This window comes from Bos taurus, chromosome 10 (assembly GCF_002263795.3).
Source record: "Bos taurus isolate L1 Dominette 01449 registration number 42190680 breed Hereford chromosome 10, ARS-UCD2.0, whole genome shotgun sequence".
Taxonomy (NCBI): domain Eukaryota; kingdom Metazoa; phylum Chordata; class Mammalia; order Artiodactyla; family Bovidae; genus Bos; species Bos taurus.
This window is the reverse complement of record NC_037337.1, coordinates 82043814-82063977: the sequence shown is the minus strand read 5'-3', so window position 1 is coordinate 82063977 and position 20164 is coordinate 82043814. Positions and strand designations below refer to the sequence as shown.

General features: G+C 40.1%; 1 protein-coding gene across 2 annotated transcripts in view; it reads right to left on the bottom strand.

Annotated features, from left to right (window-relative positions):
* Positions 1-3085: 3085 nt before the first annotated feature.
* Positions 3086-20164, bottom strand: part of COX16 (cytochrome c oxidase assembly factor COX16) — a 40270-nt gene continuing 23191 nt past the window's right edge. The window contains exons 1-4 of one of the 2 annotated variants that reach the window (NM_001046568.1): positions 16944-17139; positions 11146-11217; positions 6577-6639; positions 3086-3469 (exon numbers count right to left, since the gene is read on the bottom strand). In NM_001046568.1, the coding sequence (NP_001040033.1) occupies positions 3350-3469; positions 6577-6639; positions 11146-11217; positions 16944-17012 (324 nt within the window). In that variant the 5' untranslated portion in view covers positions 17013-17139 and the 3' untranslated portion in view covers positions 3086-3349. Of the gene's footprint in view, positions 3470-6576; positions 6640-11145; positions 11218-16943; positions 17140-20164 lie in introns of those variants that run through there. The other variant, XM_005212044.5, reaches the window with a different exon arrangement.

Sequence of the window (20164 nt, the reverse complement as noted above, 5' to 3'; positions counted from 1 at the left end):
GCTCTAATTTATTATTTCTTTTCTTCTGCTTGCTTTGAATTTAATTTGCTCTTCTTTTTCATTAGATTAATAGATTTTTTAATACACACATTCAATGATACTAATTCCCCTCAAAACTCTGCTTTTGCTATACCCAACTAATTTTGGTTAAGTTGTATTTCAGCTTCATTTACTTCAAAATATTTTAAGTTTCTCTTTAGACTTCTGTGACATGTGTTATTTAGAAGTGATAGCTCATGGTGAACGATATCAGTTTCGTGATCTCTGAAGAAGATTTAGCTTCGGGTCCAGGGACCAGGCTTGATCACTCAAGAACTTTTGTGTAGCAGAGTTTTATTAAAGTAAGAAAAGGGACAGAAAAATCTTCTGACATAGACATCAGAAGGGGGACACAGAATGCCCCCCTAGCTAGTCTTATCAAGGCCTTATATATATTTTTTTAGACCCACTCCCACAACATACATCTTACATTCACAAGATTAGAATGAACAATAGAAAGATCTTACCAGACCCACTCCCATAATATACACTTTAAGATGACAGGATTAGTCAGAAGGTTCTTGTTAAGGAGAAACATGTCCTCAGGATACACTGTTATATTGACTAAGACAAAGCAACATAGAAAAGAATGTCTTTTTCCTCTTTGAGAGCCCCAGATCCCTTTTTCCTTCTCGAGGGCTCTGAACTGCTTTCTCCTCCTTGGGAACTCTGGACTTCTTATCAGCCTACCTAGGAACTGACTCTCTTAGAAGTGTATTAATTCATCTCCAAGTATTTGGTGATTTTCCAAGTAGCTTTCTGTTACTGATTTCTTATTTAATTTCACTGTGGTTTAAGAGCATGCTTTGTATAATTTCCTATCGTTTAAATTTTTTAACATGTGGCTTATGACCAAGAATGTTGTCTTGATAAATGTCGTGTGTGAGTTTGAGAAGAGTGTATTCCACTGTTGGAAGTATTCTAGAGATTTCAATTAGACCAATTGACTGATGGTACTGTTGAGCTTATGTAGGTTCTTACTGATTTCCTGACTGCTGGATGTGTCCATTTCTGACAGAAGGCAGTTGAAGTCTCCAACAATAATAGTGGAATTCATCTATTATTCTTTGCAATTCTGCCACTTTTTGCTCCATGTATTTTGTTGCTCTGTCATTAGGTACAAACACAACACATTAAAGACTGTGGTCTTTTTGTCCGACTCATTTATTACTATGTAGTGCTCCCTGACTTCACTTTCACTTTTCACTTTGATGCGTTGGACAAGGAAATGGCAACCCACTCCAGTGTTCTTGCCTGGAGAACCCCAGGGACAGGGGAGCCTGGTGGGCTGCCGTCTATGGGGTCGCATAGAGTCGGACACAACTGAAGCGACTTAGCAGCAGCAGCAGCAGCAGCAGCAGTGCTCCGATTCTATCCCTGATAATATTCCTTGCTTTAAAGTCTACTTGCCTGAATTAAATAGCTACTCCAGCTTTGTCCTGATTAGTGTTAATATGGTACATGTATCCTAACCCTCCTTTTTACTCCTTCCCTCCTCTATCCTGTCTACTCTATTGATGACTCCATCCAAGTGTTCATTTGTTAATAGCATTTTTGATTTCTAGAATTTCCTTTTGATTTCCTAGAACGTCCATCTCTCTGCTTATTATCCAACTGCATGTTGTATACTTTTTTCATTAGCACTCTAAACATACGAACCATAGTCATTTTAAATTCTCCAATCCTTGCCATATATGTATATGAATCTCATGCTTGGTTTGTCTTTTAGAACTGTGCCTTTTGTCATTTAGTATGCTGTGTAGTTTTTGTTGTTGCTGTTTAAAGTTGGTCATGATATCCAGTTGGACTGGGTAAAAGAAAGTCCATTGAGTAGGCCTCTGGTGATGTGGCAGTAATGTGGAAAGTGATGGCAACAGTCTAGTCTTTTGATTAGGTCTTAATCTATTACCAATCATGGGATCCTGGTATGTAACCTTCACAACTGCTTCTCAGTCTTACTCCCTGCTCCCCTCCCCCCATTTAGGTGAGAAAGGCTGGTAGGGGCTAGAGTTGGGTATTTCCCTTATGCCAGTTGGTTATGCTCTGGGAAAATCCAGTGTAATTAGGCTCTACCAAAAGAGTTAGTTCCCTTTGAGACCAGGATTTTGTTAAGAGAATTTGGGGGGCATATTTCAAAATGGTTACTTTCCTTCCCCTTGTTAGAAGAACAAGATTTTTCTCCAACATTCACTGTGAGAAGCTGGTGGGGCTTCTGGAAGTCAAAGTTTGTTCCTGTCCTGATTTCCAGGAGTTTTTAACTCTCAGGTTAGTCCATGCTCAGTCTCTAGTAGTCAATCAATTTCCCTTTAGGTATTTTTATCTGATGCTGGGCCCAGCAGGGGTTTCCAGGTAGTTTCTCATCCAGGAAAACTGGAGGAGATTCTCTATATTTGTCTGTGTCTCAAGTTTTCAGATGATGGTTTTATCCTGTACCTCCGTTCTCACAGATCAAAGAATATAAATTTTCAGTTTTCCAATTTTTTTTGTATATTAGGCTGGAAGTTAAGACCTCATTATTTTTCCTTTAACTGGGGACAATATGTTTCTTAACACATTTTAATGGTATCAATACAATCATCAGGTGATTCCTCGGAGACTGATAAGCATGTCATGTGAGGTATTAAAATTAAAACCAAGAATCTCACCAGACTGACCATTTTCCACACAGGTCTGATATAAAATTCTGTTTGACATTACCGTTAAAATTTAGATCTAGACCAACTATTGTCAAGTAGGAATCCTACTTGCTGGTGGAAAAGAAATCCGGGGGGGGGGGGGGGGGGGGGGGCGGGGCGGTAGTCTTCCCAGATGGCACTAGTGGTAAAGAACCTGCCTGCCAATGCAGAGACATAAGAGATGTGGGTTCGATCCCTGAGTTGAGAAGATCCTCTGGAGGAGGGAATGGCAACCCACTCCAGTGTTCTTGCCTGGAGAATCCCATGGGCAGAGGACCCTGGTGGGCTATGGTCTATAGGCTTGCAAAGAGTCAGACATGACTGAAGCGACTTAGCATGCATGCACGTTGGGAGTAGAATAAAGGACACTGTTTTAAGTAGCAGTATTCACATGTTTATTGAGCAGTAAAAAATATATATGGTCAACATTGTTACTTTCATTTGCAAATGGAAGAGTTGGACCTTATACAAACCTGTACTTGACTTTTTATCAAGAGTACTTGTCATCAAATTACTCATATCTAGGCTTCTGCAGGTCTGGAGTTTTCTCTCCATTGGATAGGAGTATATGGTTGGAATTCCAGTTGATAACATTTTTATTTAAAATTTAAAAAGTAAAAACAGAATCAACATGGTCAAGTTGTCTTATTAGTCTTAAGGATTTCTGGATTTCGTCCTTGGAGGAGATCAGGATCTTCCCAAGGCCTGGGTCCTCGAATATTTTTCCAGTCATCAAAGGTGGAATCCTTTATTTTCTACAGAGCCACAAAAATTAGAGCATAAATATTAGTATAGGAGCCCTGTGAGTTTGGCTAGGACCTAACTGAATAAATGAGTAGAAAGAATTCAATAGGCCCCCACTTATAATTCTAGTAAACAAATCAACTGCATGTCAAGCTTACTTTTCTTGCTATTGACATTACTGCCTATCTTTCCCCTCATCAGAATAAAACTATTAAAAAAGGAACAGAGTCTACATGTTTTTTAAAAAATTTATTTTGTTGAATTACAGTTGATTTACAATATTGTGTTAATTTTTGCTATGGCAAAAGTTCTGCAGTTATACATATATACGTATACATACACACACATACATTCTTTTTCATATTCTTTTCCATGATGGATTATGGATTATCACAGAATATGGAATATACATTCCTGTGCTATACATACAGCAGGATCTTCTTGTTTACACATTCTGTATATAATACTTTGTATCTGCTAATCTCAAACTCTCAATCCTTCCCTCCCCCACCTGCCCCTACCTGGGCAAGCCAAAAGTCTGTTCTCTATATCAGAGTCTGTTTCTGTTTTGTCGATATGTTCATTTGTGTCTTATGTTAGCTTCCACATATAAGTGGTATCATATGGCATCTGTCTTTCTCTTTCTGACTTACTTCCCGTAGTATGATGATCTCCAGATCCATCCATGCTGCAGCAAATGGTGTCATTCTTTTTTTATTTTCATTGTACATATGCACCACATTGTCTTTACCCATTCATTTGTCAACAGTCATTTAAGTTACTTCCATGTCTTGCCTATTGTGAATAGTGCAACTATGAACATAGGGGTACATATATTTTTCTGAATTATAGTTTTCTCCAGATATATGTTCAGGAGTGGGATTGCTGGATCATATGGCAACTCTTTTTTTAGTTTTTTGAGGAACCTCCATATTGTTTTCCATAGTAGCTGCACCAATTTACAATCCCACCAACAGTGCGAGAGGGTTATCTTTTCTCTAAACCGGATTCAGCATTTATCTGTAGATTTTTTTTAATGATCGCCATTCTGATCTATGTGAGGTGGTTCCTCTTTGTTCCAAGTCATTCTGACTTGTATTTCTTGAATAATTTACATGTTTTATTTCTGAGAGCATAAAGAGAAGAATCCGAGAAAACGAAATTTCACCTCAACACTGATCCAGCAGAGTAATGATTAGCACAGGTGCTGGCAGTAAATGAAAGGAAGAGACCAAAGGTGGAGACTGTATAGAGTCTGCTAGAAGGAAGAGATAGCACAATGATTTGTTCCGCACCTGAGAAATGAGTCTGGCCTGAAGAATGAAAAGCAATTCCCTATAGAGGCTGTGAGCAAAGCCCTTCTGGGGCAATAAAGACTAGTTTCACGTAGAGTTTGGATCACTGTATCTTTAGTTAGCCGTACCTCTGAAGCACAGGAATGAAAATAGGAAAAAAGGGAAGAACATAAATACTTCTTTATCCTCTCACACCACTCTGACAGTAACTTTCATATATGTGCTTTGGTTATTCTGGAATAATTAACTGAACAAGATAGAAAAAGAAACACAGAGAACACAGGACAGCTTACATCCAGTGACAGAGGAAATGATATAAATTGACCTTGACATTTGGATATTAAACATTACCCTTTTACCAATAAGCTATATAACCCTGTGCAAGTGATTTGAGTTATCTGGGCACTAATTTTCTCATAAGTAATAATGAAAAGACAAGACCAAATGGTCTGCATGATTTCTTCAGCTCTCATATTCTATGGTTTCTAAAAGAACTATAAGGAACATCTACTTCCAGACAAACCCTTCATAGCTCATATACTGTTTAAGAGAAAATAATGGGGAAATAGTGAATAATGATTCTCTAAATTTCTCTTAGAGCTTTACCAAGAGTTTAAATCTACAGAGGTGAACAAATTTCTACTAATTCAAGAACAGAGTAAATTATCTTCAAGTATAGTTATGAAATGCTCCAAAGTTAAAAAAAGGTTTTAAGAGAGAACAATGGCCTTCACTCAGATAATGTAAGACATATGTGCTCTAAAGAATTTAAGAATAACTGTTAGATGGGATGCAAGGCTGACTGAATTACTTTACGCAAAAGCGGTCCAGTTTCAAACTAAACTAAAACAAAAATAGCAAACAACACAGTGGTCCAGTCTTTAGCTCTGACAAGATCCTCTCGGGAAAACAATTCAGAGAAGGAGTCCCACAAAGTTCAGGGGATTTAGGAAACCTCAAAGCCTTTCCACAGATCCTCCCTTACAGATTGTAAAATCAAGCTCCAAATGACCAGCCAATAACTGAACTGCTAAAATGAGAATCAATCACTCTTCACAAGTCTCTTCAATATTTACTATTCACAATGCCTACATTTCAATAAAAAAGAACCACACATAAAAAGAAAAGGGAAAATATGATAAGAGATGGAGAATGTCCTCCTTCCCAACATCCTGTAATTAAACATTCTATTAACTCCTTGATTTTGTTAATCAGATAGCTGGAAAAATGACACTTCATTATAATGTGAATTAACATTTCTATTATAAGTTGAACATCTCTTTATATGTTTTAAAAATGCTATTTATTTCCTTGTCTCTGAACTCATTACATGTTTTGCTCATGTTTCCACTGCCAACTGAGTTGTTGAAATTGTATACTGATTTGCTCTTTATATTTAATCAATTCATCATGATAAGGATAAACAATATTTTTAGGATTTCTTATCTAACTACTGACTTTATATTACACAAATTTTTTTTAGGTGGTATCTTTGAATATTTACTTTTAAAACATCTCTATTTCTCATCACATTTAAATAGGCTTTTCTGACTCAAGAACACAAAAAAGAAATTTCATTTTTTACTCCTAGTACTTTTAGCCTTTTGGGTTTTTTTATTTTTAAATTCTTGATCCATCCAGAATTTACTCATAGTATATGAAAAACAGATCCATGTTTACTGTCTTCTCAAACAACCACATAGTTGTTCCAATAACGTATATTTAAGGTAATTTTTTTTCTGGACTGGTAATAATTTGAATTTACCTTAAGGCAGATAGAACCATTCACAGACTAGGAATATTGCTACATTAGCATACTATACCTCATATTCTGATTCCAATGACACTTTATTCATTTTCAGCTTTTTTTCTAACTCAGGATCAATCTGTAGAAAAATAAAAGCAGCCATAAGTTACTTAAGTCTGTTAGATTCCATCTGCAATTTAAAAAGTTAATATAAGCATGGCTCAGAGGGCATGGCAGATTACAAAACTGTTGGAGAATCTCCACAATCTATCAAATTGTATGACAACTAATATCTCAGTAGTACTATGACCACTACTACAACTAATGGCAGCCAAAAATTTACCAAGCACCTGCTGTATGCCACGTATTTTGACATTTATTATTTCCTATAACCCACAAAAAAGTGTATGACATAAGTATTATTATTTGAACAAAGCAAGGATAATGGAACACAGCGAGTCTGAATGACTTGTCAAAGAGGCACAACTTGGCTTTGAAGCTTGGCCTTCTGCCTCCAGTTGCTGTTGTTCAGTCACCAAGTCATGTCTGACTCTTTGCAACCCCATGGACTACAGCACGCCAGGTTTCCTTGTCCTTCACTATCTCCTGGAGTTTGCTCAAACTGATGTCCATTGATTCAGTGATGCCATCCAACCACCTCATCCACTGTTGCCCCCTTCTCCTCCTGCCCTCAGTCTTTCCCACCATCAGGGTCTTTTCCAGTGAGTCAGCTCTTTGTATAAGGTGGCCAAACTACTAGAGCTTCGTTTTCGGCATCAGTCCTTCTATGAATATTCAAAGTTAATTTCCTTTATGACTGACTGGTTTGATCTCCTTTCTGTCCAAGGGACTCTCAAGAGTCCTCCCCAGCACCACAGTTTAAAATCATCTATTCTTAACAGCTCAGCCTTTTTTATGATCCAACTCTCACATCTGTACATGACTACTGGATGAACCACAGCTTTGACTATATGGACCTTTGTTGGCAAAGTAATGTCTCTACTTTTTAATATGCTATCCAGGTTTGTCACAGTTTTTCTTCCAAGGAGCAAGCATCTTTTAGTTTCATTGCTGCAGTCACCATCTGCGGTGATTTTGGAGCCCCAAAAAATAAAATCTGCCACTGCTTCCATTTTTTCCCCATCTATTTGCCATGAAGTGACAGGACCAGATGCCATGATCTTAGTTTTTTGAATGTTGAGTTTTAAGCCAGTTTTTTCACTTTGCTCTTTCACCTTCACCAAGGTCTTTAGTTCCCCTTCACTTTCTGCTATTAGGGTGGTATCACCTGCATAATCGAGGTTATCGATATTTCTCCCGGCAATCTTGATTCCAGCTTGTGCTGGAATCCAGCCTAGGATTTCACATGATATACTCTGCATTTAAGTTAAATAAGCAGGGTGACAACATACAGTTTTGATGTACTCCTTTCCCAATTTTGAACCAGTCCATTGTTTCATGTCAGTTCTAACTGATGCTTCTTGAGCTGCACACAGGTTTTTCAGGAGGCAGGTAAGGTGGTCTGGTATTCCCATCTCTTTAAGAATTTTCCCTCTTGACTCTCCCTTAATCTCAGCCTCTCAACCCTTGTAATTCCTGTCAACCTCAACCAATCTTCTCAGTTCCTCTCAAAGTTAGTCCACCCTACCCTCTCAAACTTGTTTGAACTCAGCCTTACCTAAACACTGAGACTTGACTTCACCAGAGTCTGACTTCTCAGTATCAACCAACCTGGACCTCTCACTCTCAGTAGGTCTTGTCCTCTGATCCTGCTCAGCTAAACTTTGTCCTCTCAGCCTCCTTCCACAGACCTCAACCAATCTCATCCTCTCAACTTCAATCAACCTCATTTCTCTCAACTTTGTTCTCTTTACTCTGACCCCATCCTCTAGACCTCTTCTGTTATTGCAATCTCCCTCATTCTCCCTTGCTGTGAAAATTTACCTAGTCCTTAAAACCAAAGTCTTCCCATATTTATTTAGATTTTAATATTGCATATATCACTATCAACTTGCTGCTACAAATTCTTTTAGAATCCATTCATTTCTATTGTCACTGCCAATGTTTTACTTCAGATTCCAGTATTGTTCATCTATATTACTGCCAAAGTATCTTAACAGGTCTCTCTATCTCCAGCTGAAACACTCTCTTCCCTCCTATCTTGCTCCCCTAATCTCCATCCATCCTGTACTCTTGCCAGAGAGTTCTAAACTGAAAATCTGACCATATGCCCAACAGCCCCTCTATGTTATATAATACTAATCATTTTCATCATTTAGCTATCATTTAACTCTTATAATTTTTAAAGCCTTAATTCAAAGGTTGATACCTCTAGCAGACCTCTGGTATCCGTTTCCCAAATCTAAACTATATATTTCTCCTTGAAGTTCTAGCAATGTATTATGTAAAATTCTAATCTAGCATTTCACTAGGCATTGTTATATTGTATGTTTGGATACATTTTTATATTAGAAGTCTCCCAACCTTGATTATGGGGCTTTCTGGATAGCTCAGCTGGTAAAGAATCTGCCTGCAATGCAGAAGACCCCAGTTTGATTCCCTGGGTCAAAAGTTCCCCTAGAGAAAGGATAGCCTACCCACTCCAGTATTCTTGCTGAGAGAATCCCCATGGACAGAGGAGCCTGGTGGGCTGCAGTCCATGGGGTCGCAAAGAGTCGGACATGACTGGGTGACTAAGTATAGCACAGCACAGCCTTGATTATGCTATAAGCTTTATAAGAACCAGTTTCTTGAATCTTTATCTGTAGGATCTAAGACATGATAAACTCATGACAAATATGCAATTATTTTTCAAATATGTATATGACATCCCATTTCCAAAAGTCAGATTACTATAACTTTCATCTTAGAGCAAAAGGGCAAAAAGTCCCTAATAAAATAATTGGGATGCTAACAGAAACTTTAAAACTCAGTTGATAACTGGTCTATTCCCTCACAGAAACCATATATTCCTTTTTAATTTAACATTTATTCTAATACTTACTGTCTTTAACACTAGCTTGAGTTGGTATTTCTCTTAAACCATAAGGTTAACTGAAAAAACTGAATAAGCTTTCAATACTCTACTTTCCCACCAACATTACTGAGGTCTGCTAATGAAATACAGCTGACTCTTGAACAACACAAGTTTGTTGAGAGTCCACTTATATAAGGATTTTCCTCAATAAATATACATTTGGCCCGCCATATCTGTGGGTTCCACATGCATGGATTCAGCCAGCTGCAGATTGTAAAGTACTGTAGTATTTACTGAAAAAAAGTCCACGGTACCAGTGGAGCAGCACAGTCTAAACCTCTGTTGTTTCAGAGTTAACTGTACTTGGGAAAAAAACAAGTATCAGATGTGTGCCACAAACAAAAGCTACATACTTTTGAATGAATTAACCAGAATTCTTCTGTAACAACAGACCTGAATTTGGTAGTAATTACACAAACTAGTAAATGTAACAAAAAAGAAGCAGACTCACAAATACAGCAAACAAACTAGTCCTATGATAAAAGCAAACTATAAAAAAGACCCCTGTAAATCCATTATCTACGTCTCTTTCTCCACATATTCATACAAATACCATGCATTCGTGGAATCTAAAAAAATACAACAAACTAGTAAATATAACGAAAAGGAAAAGTGAAAGAAAGTGAAGTCGCTCAGTTGTGTCCGACTCTTTGCGACCCCATGGACTGTAGCCCACCAGGCTCCTCCGTCCATGGAATTTTTCAGGCAAGAGTACTGGAGTGGGTTGCCATTTCCTTCTCCAGGGGATCTTCCCCACCCGGGGATCGAACCTGGGTCTCCCACATTGCAGGCAGATGCTTTACCATCTAAGCCACCAGGAAAGCCCAACAAAAAAGATGCAGACTCACAAATACAGAAAGAAACTAGTGGTTACCAGTAGGGGGAGGCGACAGGCAATACAGGGGTAAAGTGATGGAAAGTATAAACTACTGGGTGTACGACAAGCTCAAGGATATACTGCACATCATGGGGAACATAGCTAATATTCTGTAATAACTCTAAATGGAAAGTAATCTTTAAAAATTGTATAGGACTTCCCTGGTGGTCCAGTGGTTAAGAATCTGCCTGTCAAAGCAGAGGACACAGGTTCAATCCCTGGTCCAGGAAGATTCCACGTGCTGTGGAGCAACTAAGGCCATGTGCCACACATGCTCTAGAACCTGTGCTCAACAGAAGCCGTGCACCACAACTGAGAGCAGCGCCTGCTCACTGCAGCTAGTGAAAGTCCTTGCACAGCAACAAAGACACAGCACAATCAAAATTAATAAATACATAAAAAGTTTAAATATATATACATATAATTTTTAAAGAAATGTTTTATAAAAGAGCCCAAAGATCATTCATCAGACTTAAAAAGCAAGATAAGGACATCTCTGGTGGTCCAGTGGCTAAGACTCCACACTCCCAATGCAGGGGCCCTGGGTTCAATCCCTGCTCAGGGAAATAGATCCCACATACTGCAACTAAGACTCGGTGCAGTCAAATAAATAAATAAATATTTTTAAAAAAAAGCGAGATAAAATTCAGACAGCTTAGTATTTTAAGTATCCATGTCTCATAAACCAAAATATACATATATACATGTCAAACTCCAAAGAGAGTTCTTACTTTAATCTTCACAGCATCATAACGAATTTGAGAAAACTCACGAAGACCAAAAGAACCTCCAACAATCAGCAACTGAAACAAAACAGAGAAACAATTAAAATAGAAGGGCAGAATTCAGCATATCTATATATTACTTATCTAAATGCCAAGGGTGGCAGATTATACAAAATCCTATAGATTATTCTTCCTGGTGAGTTACCATTCATCTTTTCAGAGCAGATGTAGTATATACTATCACTGGGAAACATTTTAGCATATCAGAAAATACCAAAATCACTAATTTATACCTGTACTTGATCCTATGGTTTATATACCACATCACAATCACTGTATCAGTTAATTCTTATAAAAGACCTATGAACCAAGGAAAGATTATACACTTAGTATACGAGAAAGTAAAAGCACACCAACTAAATGGTAATCTTGATTCCAGCCTGTGCTTCATCCAACTCAGCATTTCACACAATGTACTCTGCATATAAGTTAAATAAGCAGGGTGACAATATATAGCGTCGATGCACTCCTTTACCAATTTGGAACCACTCTGCTGTTCCATGTCTGGTTCTGACTGTTCCTTCTTGACCTCCATACAGATTTCTCAGGGGGCAGGTAAGGTGATCTGGTACTCCCACCTCTTGAAGAATTTTCCACAGTTTGTTGTGATCCACATAGTCAAAGGCTTTGGTGTAGTCAATAAAGCAGAAATAAATGCTTTTCTGGAACCCTCCTGCTTTTTCAACGATCCTACAAATGTTGGCAATTTGATCTCTGGTTCCTCTGCCTTTTCTAAATCCAGCTTGAACACCTGTTAGTTCTCAGTTCACGTACTGTTGAAGCCTCACTTACAGAATTTTGAGCATTACTTAGCTAGCCTGTGAGATGAGTGCAATGGTGCGACAGTTTGAACATTCTTTGGCATTGCCTTTCTTTGGGACTGGAATGAAAACTGACCTTTTCCAGTCCTGTGGCCACTGCTGAGTTTTCCATATTTGCTGGCATACAGAATGCAGCACTATAACAGTATCATCTTTTAGGACCTGAAATAGTTCACCCATGTTGCTGGCATCCAAAATAAAGCAACCTTTCCTTTCCACTAACTACTTTTTTTTATTGGCTTTTGAGCTGCAAGCAGCCAGATCCTACTTTAGGTTACACATACATATGAACAGAATGGTCCACGTGCCAATAGCTGTGTGTAAGTACAGGAGATTTCTGAGAAGATCCTACACACTCAACAATGGCTAACTTTGAGGCTCTGAGCAAATAAGTAAAACTTTAAGGCAGAGTTGTAACCTGCCTGAGTATTGAAGGAATGCCCAATCTAGCACACAGAGCCCCTTGACAAAGACTGGGAAACTTACTGAATCCAGGTGTTTAAGGAAACCTCTGCCCAATATAAAGAAAAACACATTCTCTTAAAAATGGGCAAAAAACTTGGACAGTTCCTCAAAGAAGATATACAGATAACCAATAATCAATTGTAAGAAAGGATCATTAGTCATTGTGCTGTGCTTTGTTGCTCAGTTGTGTCTGACTCTTTATGACCCCATGGATTATAGCCTGCCAGGCTCCTCTGTCCATGAGGATTCTCCAGGCAAGAATACTGGAGTGGGTTCCCATGCCCTCCTCCAGGGGATCTTCCCAAACCAGGGATCGAACCCAGGTCTCCCACATTGCAGGTGGATTCTTTACTGTCTGAGCCACCAGGGAAGCCCAAGAATATTGGAGAGGGTAGCCCATCCCTTCTTCAGGGGATCTTCCCAATCCAGGAATCAAACCAGGGTCTCCTGCAATGCAGGCAGATTCTTTACCAGCTGAGCTACCAGGAGAGAAATGAAAATCAAAACCACTTCACATCTCCTTGTAAGGGTTTATTTTTAAAGAGTGGACAATGACAACTGTTGATAAGAACGTGGAAAAATCAGAAGCCTCATATGTTGCTGGGGGGAATGTAAAATGATGCACTTTTTGAGAAACAGTTTGATAGTTCCTCAAAATGTTAAACATGGAGCTATCATATGATGCAGCAATTCTACTAGTAGGCATTTATCCAAGAGAAATGAAAACACATCTATACAAAAATCTGTACATGAATGTTCATAGCACCGTTATTCATAATAGCCAAGAAATGAAAAAAAAAAACCCAACTAATGCTTATCAATGGACAATAAATATTCCAACTGATCGAATACTATCTAGTCACTAAAAGGGTATGACACTTTGATACATGTTAGATGAATAAACCTTCAAAACATTATGCTAAGTGAACAAAGTCACTCACAAAAGACCACAAATTGTATTATTCTATTACATCTATATAGAGATGATTAGTGGTTACCTAAGACGGAACAGTAGAGGAGAACAGGAAGCGGCTACAAGTGAGTTTGGTGATTCCTTTAGGGTGATGAAAATGTTTTAAAATTAGACTGTGATGATAGTTTCCAAACAATGAATATACTAAAACCATCTTCAGACATTAAATGGTCTGCATTTTAGTATGCAGAAACCAGTAATGACTGGTCAGATTAGAAAGGTAAATTCTGGGGACTAAATGGGCAGTGCACAAATTGAAACAACAAATATATTCTCTTTTCCAAGTGGTTTGGGGAAGAAGGGAAGGAGAGTACTGTTAGCCTATACCTGGGACTCTAAGTCCTCTTCTGTTTGTTGTTCTTGTGAAGCAAGCACTAACATTTATGTAAGAGATTAAAAAAAAAGAAAAAAAGAGTAAAACAGCTGGCTTAAAATTCAACATTAAAAAAACTAAGATAATGGCATCCGGTCCCATCACTGCATGGCAAATAGATGGGGAGAAAATGGAAACAGTGACAGACTTTATTTTCTTGGGCTCCAAAATCACTGTGGACACTGCAGTTATGAAATTAAAAGATGCTTGCTCCTCGGGAGAAAAGCAATGACAAACCCAGATAACATATTAAGAAGCAAAGAAATCACTTTGCTGACAAAGGTCCACCTAGTCAAAACTATGGTTTTTCCAGCAGTCATGTATGGATGTGAGAGTTGGACCACAAAGAAGGCTGAGCATTAAAGAATTAATGTTTTCAAACTGTGGTGCTAGAGAAGACTCCTGAGAGTCCCTTCGACAGCAAGGAGACCAAACCAGTCAGTCCTAAAAGAAATCAACCCTGAAATATTCATTGGAAGGACTGATGCTGAAGCTGAATCTCCAATACTGTGGCCACTCAATGTGAAGACCCGACTCTGGAAAAGACCCTGCTGCTGGGAAAGACTGAAGGCAGAAAAAGGGAGAGACAGAAGATAAGATAGTTGGATGGCATCAGCAACTCAACTGACATGAATTTGAGCAAGCTCCAAGAGATGGAGAAGGACAGGGAAGCCTGGCACTCTGCAGTCCATGGGGTCACAAAGAGTCAGACACGACTGAGCAAATGAACGACGACAACAAAGAGACAAAATAATTTCAACTTTAAGTATAGTAGTATGCTATAATAATTATGGCATGGTAATATAGTAAATATGGAATATCCAACTGATACATGATGAAGACCATGCATCATTTGAGCTCTTTCTAGTACTGCTGGGTTTTAGAGAACTGAGTTAAATATTTTCCCCTACAGAATTAGTTACTTGTCTAGGACCCTTTGTGTGGATCACAACAAACTGTGGAAAATTCTTCAAGAGCTGGGAATACCAGACCACCTTACCTGCCCCCTGAGAAATCTGTATGCAGATCAAGAAGCAACAGTTAGAACTGGACATGGAACAGACTGGTTCCAAATTGGGAAATGAGTACGTCAAGACTGTATCTTGTCACCCTGCTTATTCAACTTATATGCAGAGTACATCATGCAAAATGCCAGGCTGGAAGAAGCACAAGCTGGAATTAAGATATTCCAATGAGACTTTTCCATCAAGGTTATTCCAATATCAATAACCTCAGATATGCAGTTGACACCACCCTTATAGCAGAAAGCGAAGGAGAACTAAAGAGCCTCTTGATGAAGGTGAAAAAGGAGAGTTAATAAGCTGGCTCAAAACACAACGTTCAAAAATCAAAGATCATGGCATCTGGTCCCATCCTTTCATGGCAAATAGATGGGGAAACAATGGAAACAGTGACAGACTTTTTCTTGGGCTCTAAAAATTACTATGGATGGTAACTGCAGCCATGAAATTAAAAAATGCTTGCTCCTTGGGAGACAAGCTATGACAAACCTAGACAGTGTACTAAAAAGCAGAGAGACCACTTTGTGGACAAAGGTCCATATAGTTAACAGAGGACCCACATTTTGAAACAGTATAGACCTAGGTCCAGTGTAGCACAGATCCAGTATAGACACAGAGACCAGTATAGAGAAATACACTTAGGAAGAAGTCTACTGTGGTAGTCTTGTCTAAGAAATAAAACAAATGAGGGAGTTCCTAGAAGGTACTTTAATACTAGTGGTTTTAAGAGCTTAGCGTTGATGATTTTGAAAGATAACAAACAAAACTAAACTATCTTCCAGTGGGACATGCAGGTGACCTCAACTTGCACTGACAATCACATGTTTCTGAATGGACCTCTATTTTGTGGCAGGGGAATCCACAGGGAGGATAGTTTTTACACAGTCCCTGTTGGCTACACAAATATAATTCTGCATTGTCTCATAAATGATTTTCTTTAAACTTTTAAAAAGATAAAAAGGAGTTTTTAAAGATTAAAAAGAATCCACATTCATCAAAGATGAACTAAAAAACACATTACTTTTCTAAGGTCACTACTTTGCTTTATAGTCCTGGTTAAATGCAAAATCTGGTAACTTTTCCTGTACCAAATTCTTATCAAAGTAATAAACTATTTAAAAACTGTTCACCTGCTTTATTTATATTATTTCATTTACTATGACATCAAGGCTTGTTGAAACAAAATACCTTGCCAAGGTCAAACAGAAAAGAAAGAGTGTGGTTTCACTGGATTCCAACTCCGGTTGGTGTTAAGTATTAAGCATTAACTTGAATCTTCAAGACGAACAGGATCTTCTGAGAACTCCATGTAGGAGTGGATACAAACAAAGAAATGCCAAAACTACTTGCAATGTGCTTTAAAAATACCAACCATAATGCAGCGACTATCTTTGCAGGGCTGCTACACTGTGCTACATTTAACTCACAAGGATTTTTTTTTTTAACTCATAACAACCCTGGAAGAATTAAGCCAATTCACAAACTAGTAAACTGAAATCTGAGGATGCCCAAAACTGTAGTTAAATTAAGTGAATATAACTAGTTTCGATGACCAGAGTTATCTTCAAGCTGTAGCGTGGCAGACGGGAGGTTGGGGCCGGGGAATGGGAGTTTAGTAATCATCCAGGCTCTAGCTAAAGCCTGGTTCGGGTTAAAATCTGGTTCAGAAGCACATCCAGGTTAACTACCAAAGGTCAGACAAGGACCTGAGGTCGAACTACCAGCGCGGGGAGTGACTAGGAAACTACCCTGATGCTGGGAAATATTGAAGGCAGGAGAAGGGGACGACAGAGGATGAGATGGCTGGATGGCATCACTGACTCGATGGACGTCTCAGTGAACTCCAGGAGTTGGTGATGGACAGAGAGGCCTGGCGTGCTGCGATTCATGGGGTCGCAAAGAGTCGGACACGACTGAGCGACTGAACTGAACTGAAAGGCCGGCCACATTCTAGCGCAGGTTGCGGTTCCTCCCCTCACACATTACAAGTTCACCTCACTGACGTCCCAGCCAATCTTGAGGTCCCACCCTTTCGGAATCCCTCATCCCCACCCGCCTCTAACACACACTTTACCCTCCACTGCGCTCACCAACATGGGAACTCCGTAGCGAAGGGTCTTACTCTTGCGCAGGGCGCGCCTCACCGCGTAGCCGAACATGACTGAACTGTCCGAGTCGTTTGGACGCCAAACAAGCCCAGCGTGGCCTCCCGAATCTCAGTAGCTCCACTACGAAGACGTCCTTGACTCACCTCTTTTCCTTAGCCTCCCAGTGCTGGGTCTTTCTAAGATCGATCTCCGGCAGGCAAAAGCAATAGATCCGTAGTAACACACTCAAGCTTCCCCCCGGAAATTCGAGTGCGAGCCATTTAGTTCCGGCAAGCTGGTGTCCCCTTGGGACTTGAGACTGGTTGTGTGTGCGTGCTTTGTCGCTCAGGCTCAGTCGTGTCCGACTCTTTGGACGCCATGGACTGTAGCCAGCCAGGTTCCTCTGTCCATGGGGATTCTCCATGCAAGAATACTGGAGTGGGTTACCATGCCCTCCTTTAGGGGATCTTCCCAACCCAGGGATGAACCCAGGTCTCCTACGTTGCAGGCGGATTCTTTACCGTCTGAGCCACCTGGGAAGCCCAGTCATGTTTGTACTAATTGTCAAAGGATGTGGAACCTGTATTTATCTCCCGTGTTCTGGCTCTTTTCTTAGAACACTTTCTGGCACATAAAATCAGCTCAATAAAATTAGGTTTAAAAAACCTACTTTGAAGTCAGTACTCTAACCTCTGCAGTAATTTGCGGAGTTGTTCACTTGATCAGTCATGTCCCGATTTTGCAACCCCATGAACTGCAGCACGCCAGGTTTCCCTGTCTTTCACCATCTCCTGGAGCTTGCTCAAAGTCATGTCCATTGGGTCGGTGATGCCATCCAACCATCTCCTCCTCTATCATCCCCTTCTCCTCCTGCCTTCAATCTTTCCCAGCATCAGGGTCTTTTTCCAGTGAGTCAGTTCTTTATATCAGGTTGGCCAAAGTATTGGGAGTTTCTGCTTCAGCATCAGTCCTTCCAATGAATATTCAGGACTGATTTCCTTTAGGATTGGCTGGTTTGATCTCCTTGCTGTCCAAGGGACTCTCAAGAGTCTTCTCCAACACTGCAGTTTGAAAGCATTTGGCAAAGAACATTTGGCACTCAGCCTTTTTTATAGTCCAACTCTCACATCTGTACATTACTGGAAAAACCATTGCTTTGACTATATGGACTTTTGTCAACAGAGTAATGTCTCTGCTTTTTAATCCACAGCCTAGGTTTGTCATAGCTTTTCTTCCAAGGAGCAAGTGTCTTTTAATTACATGGTTGCAGTGATGGGTATTGTCACCCTGTTTATTTAACTTATATGCAGAGTGCATCATGAGAAACGCTGGGCTGGAAGAAGCACATGCTGGAATCAAGATTGCCAGGAGAAATATCAATAACCTCAAATATGCAGATGACACCACCCTTATGGAAGAAGGTGAAGAGGAATTAAAAAGCCTCTTGATGAAAGTGAAAGAGTAGAGTGAAAAAGTTGGTTTAAAGCTCAACATTTAGAAAACTAAGATCATGGAATCTGGTCCCATCACTTCATGGGAAATAGATGGGGAAACAGTGTCAGACTTTATTTTGGGGGGCTCCAAAATCACTGCAGATGCTGACTGCAGCCATGAAATTAAAAGACGCTTACTCCTTGGAAGGAAAGTTATGTCCAACCTAGATAGCATATTAAAAAGCAGAGATATTACTTTGCCAACAAAGGTCCGTCTAGTAAAGGCTATGGTTTTTCCAGTGGTCATGTATGGATGTGAGTTGGACTGCGAAGAAAGCTGAGAGCCGAAGAATTGATGCTTTTGAACTGTGGTGCTGGAGAAGACTCTTGAGAGTCCCTTCGACTGCAAGGAGTTCCAACCAGTCCATCCTAAAGGAGACCAGTCCTGGGTGTTTATTGGAAGGACTGCAAGGAGTTCCAACCAGTCCATCCTAAAGGAGACCAGTCCTGGGTGTTTATTGGAAGGACTGATGCTGAGGCTGAAACTCCAATACTTTGGCCACCTCAAGAGAAGAGCTGCTGCTGCTATTGCTGCTAAGTCACTTCAGTCATGTCCAACTCTGTGCGACCCCAGAGATGGCAGCCCACCAGGCTCCCCCATCCCTGGGATTCTCCAGGCAAGAACACTGGAGTGGGCTGCCATTTCCTTCTCCAATGCATGAAAGTGAAAAGTGAAAGTGAAGTCGCTCAGTCATGTCCGACCCTCAGTGACCCCATGGACTGCAGCCTACCAGGCTCCTCCGTCCATGGGATTTGCCAGGCAAGAGTACTGGAGTGGGTGCCATTGCCTTCTCTGCAAGCGAAGAGCTGACTCATTGGAAAAGACCTTGGTGCTGGGAGGGATTGGGGGCAGGAGGAGAAGGGGACCACAGAGGATGAGATGGCTGATGGCATCACTGACTCGATGCACATGAGTTTTGGTCAACTCTGGGAGTTGGTGATGGACAGGGAGGCCTAGCGTGCTGCGATTCATGGGGTCGCAAAGAGTCGGACACGACTGAGCAACTGAACTGAACTGAACTGAGTGATGGGTAGCTTAATAAAAATGGGGATAAAAAGTGCCATGAAAATTCAGGTTGAATGGTAATTGGTGTTGTGTCTTGCTATCTGTGAATCTTTAATGCTCGTGCTTTTACTACCAGATATCGTGCAATCATCAGTTGTTTATGAATGTCTGGTTTTCACTCATTCTACAACCATCCAGTATACCTTTTGGGGAATCATTAGAAGGCTCGAAAAACACAGAGATGAAAAGATATGATCCCTGCCTTTAAGAGGCTGGCATACTAGTAGGCACACATGAACCATCTAGCTTGGGAAACAGCCCCTCACGTGTGCTGTTTGTACAGATGAGTCAGAGAAAGCCTCACCTATTTTCACCTCAAACTGCACTTGACCAGTGAGACTTTTCTAGGTGACCTATAGAGGTCAGCAGGGACTTGGTTCCCTGGTGGCTCAGACAGTAAAGAATCTGCTTGCAATGTGGGAGACTCGGGTTCTGTCCCTAGGTCAGGAAGATCCCCTGGAAGAGGGCATGGCAACCCACTCCAGTATTCTTGCCTGGAGAATCCCATGGACAGAGGAGCCTGGTGGGTCCCAAAGAGTTGGACACGACTGAAGCAACTAGGCCACACAGAGAGTTAGAGAATGTAAAACTGGGAAAAAAGCTTCAGATCACCCATGTTTGACTGAGATCCTCCTTTTATGAAAAGGATAGATAAGGCCAGAGTA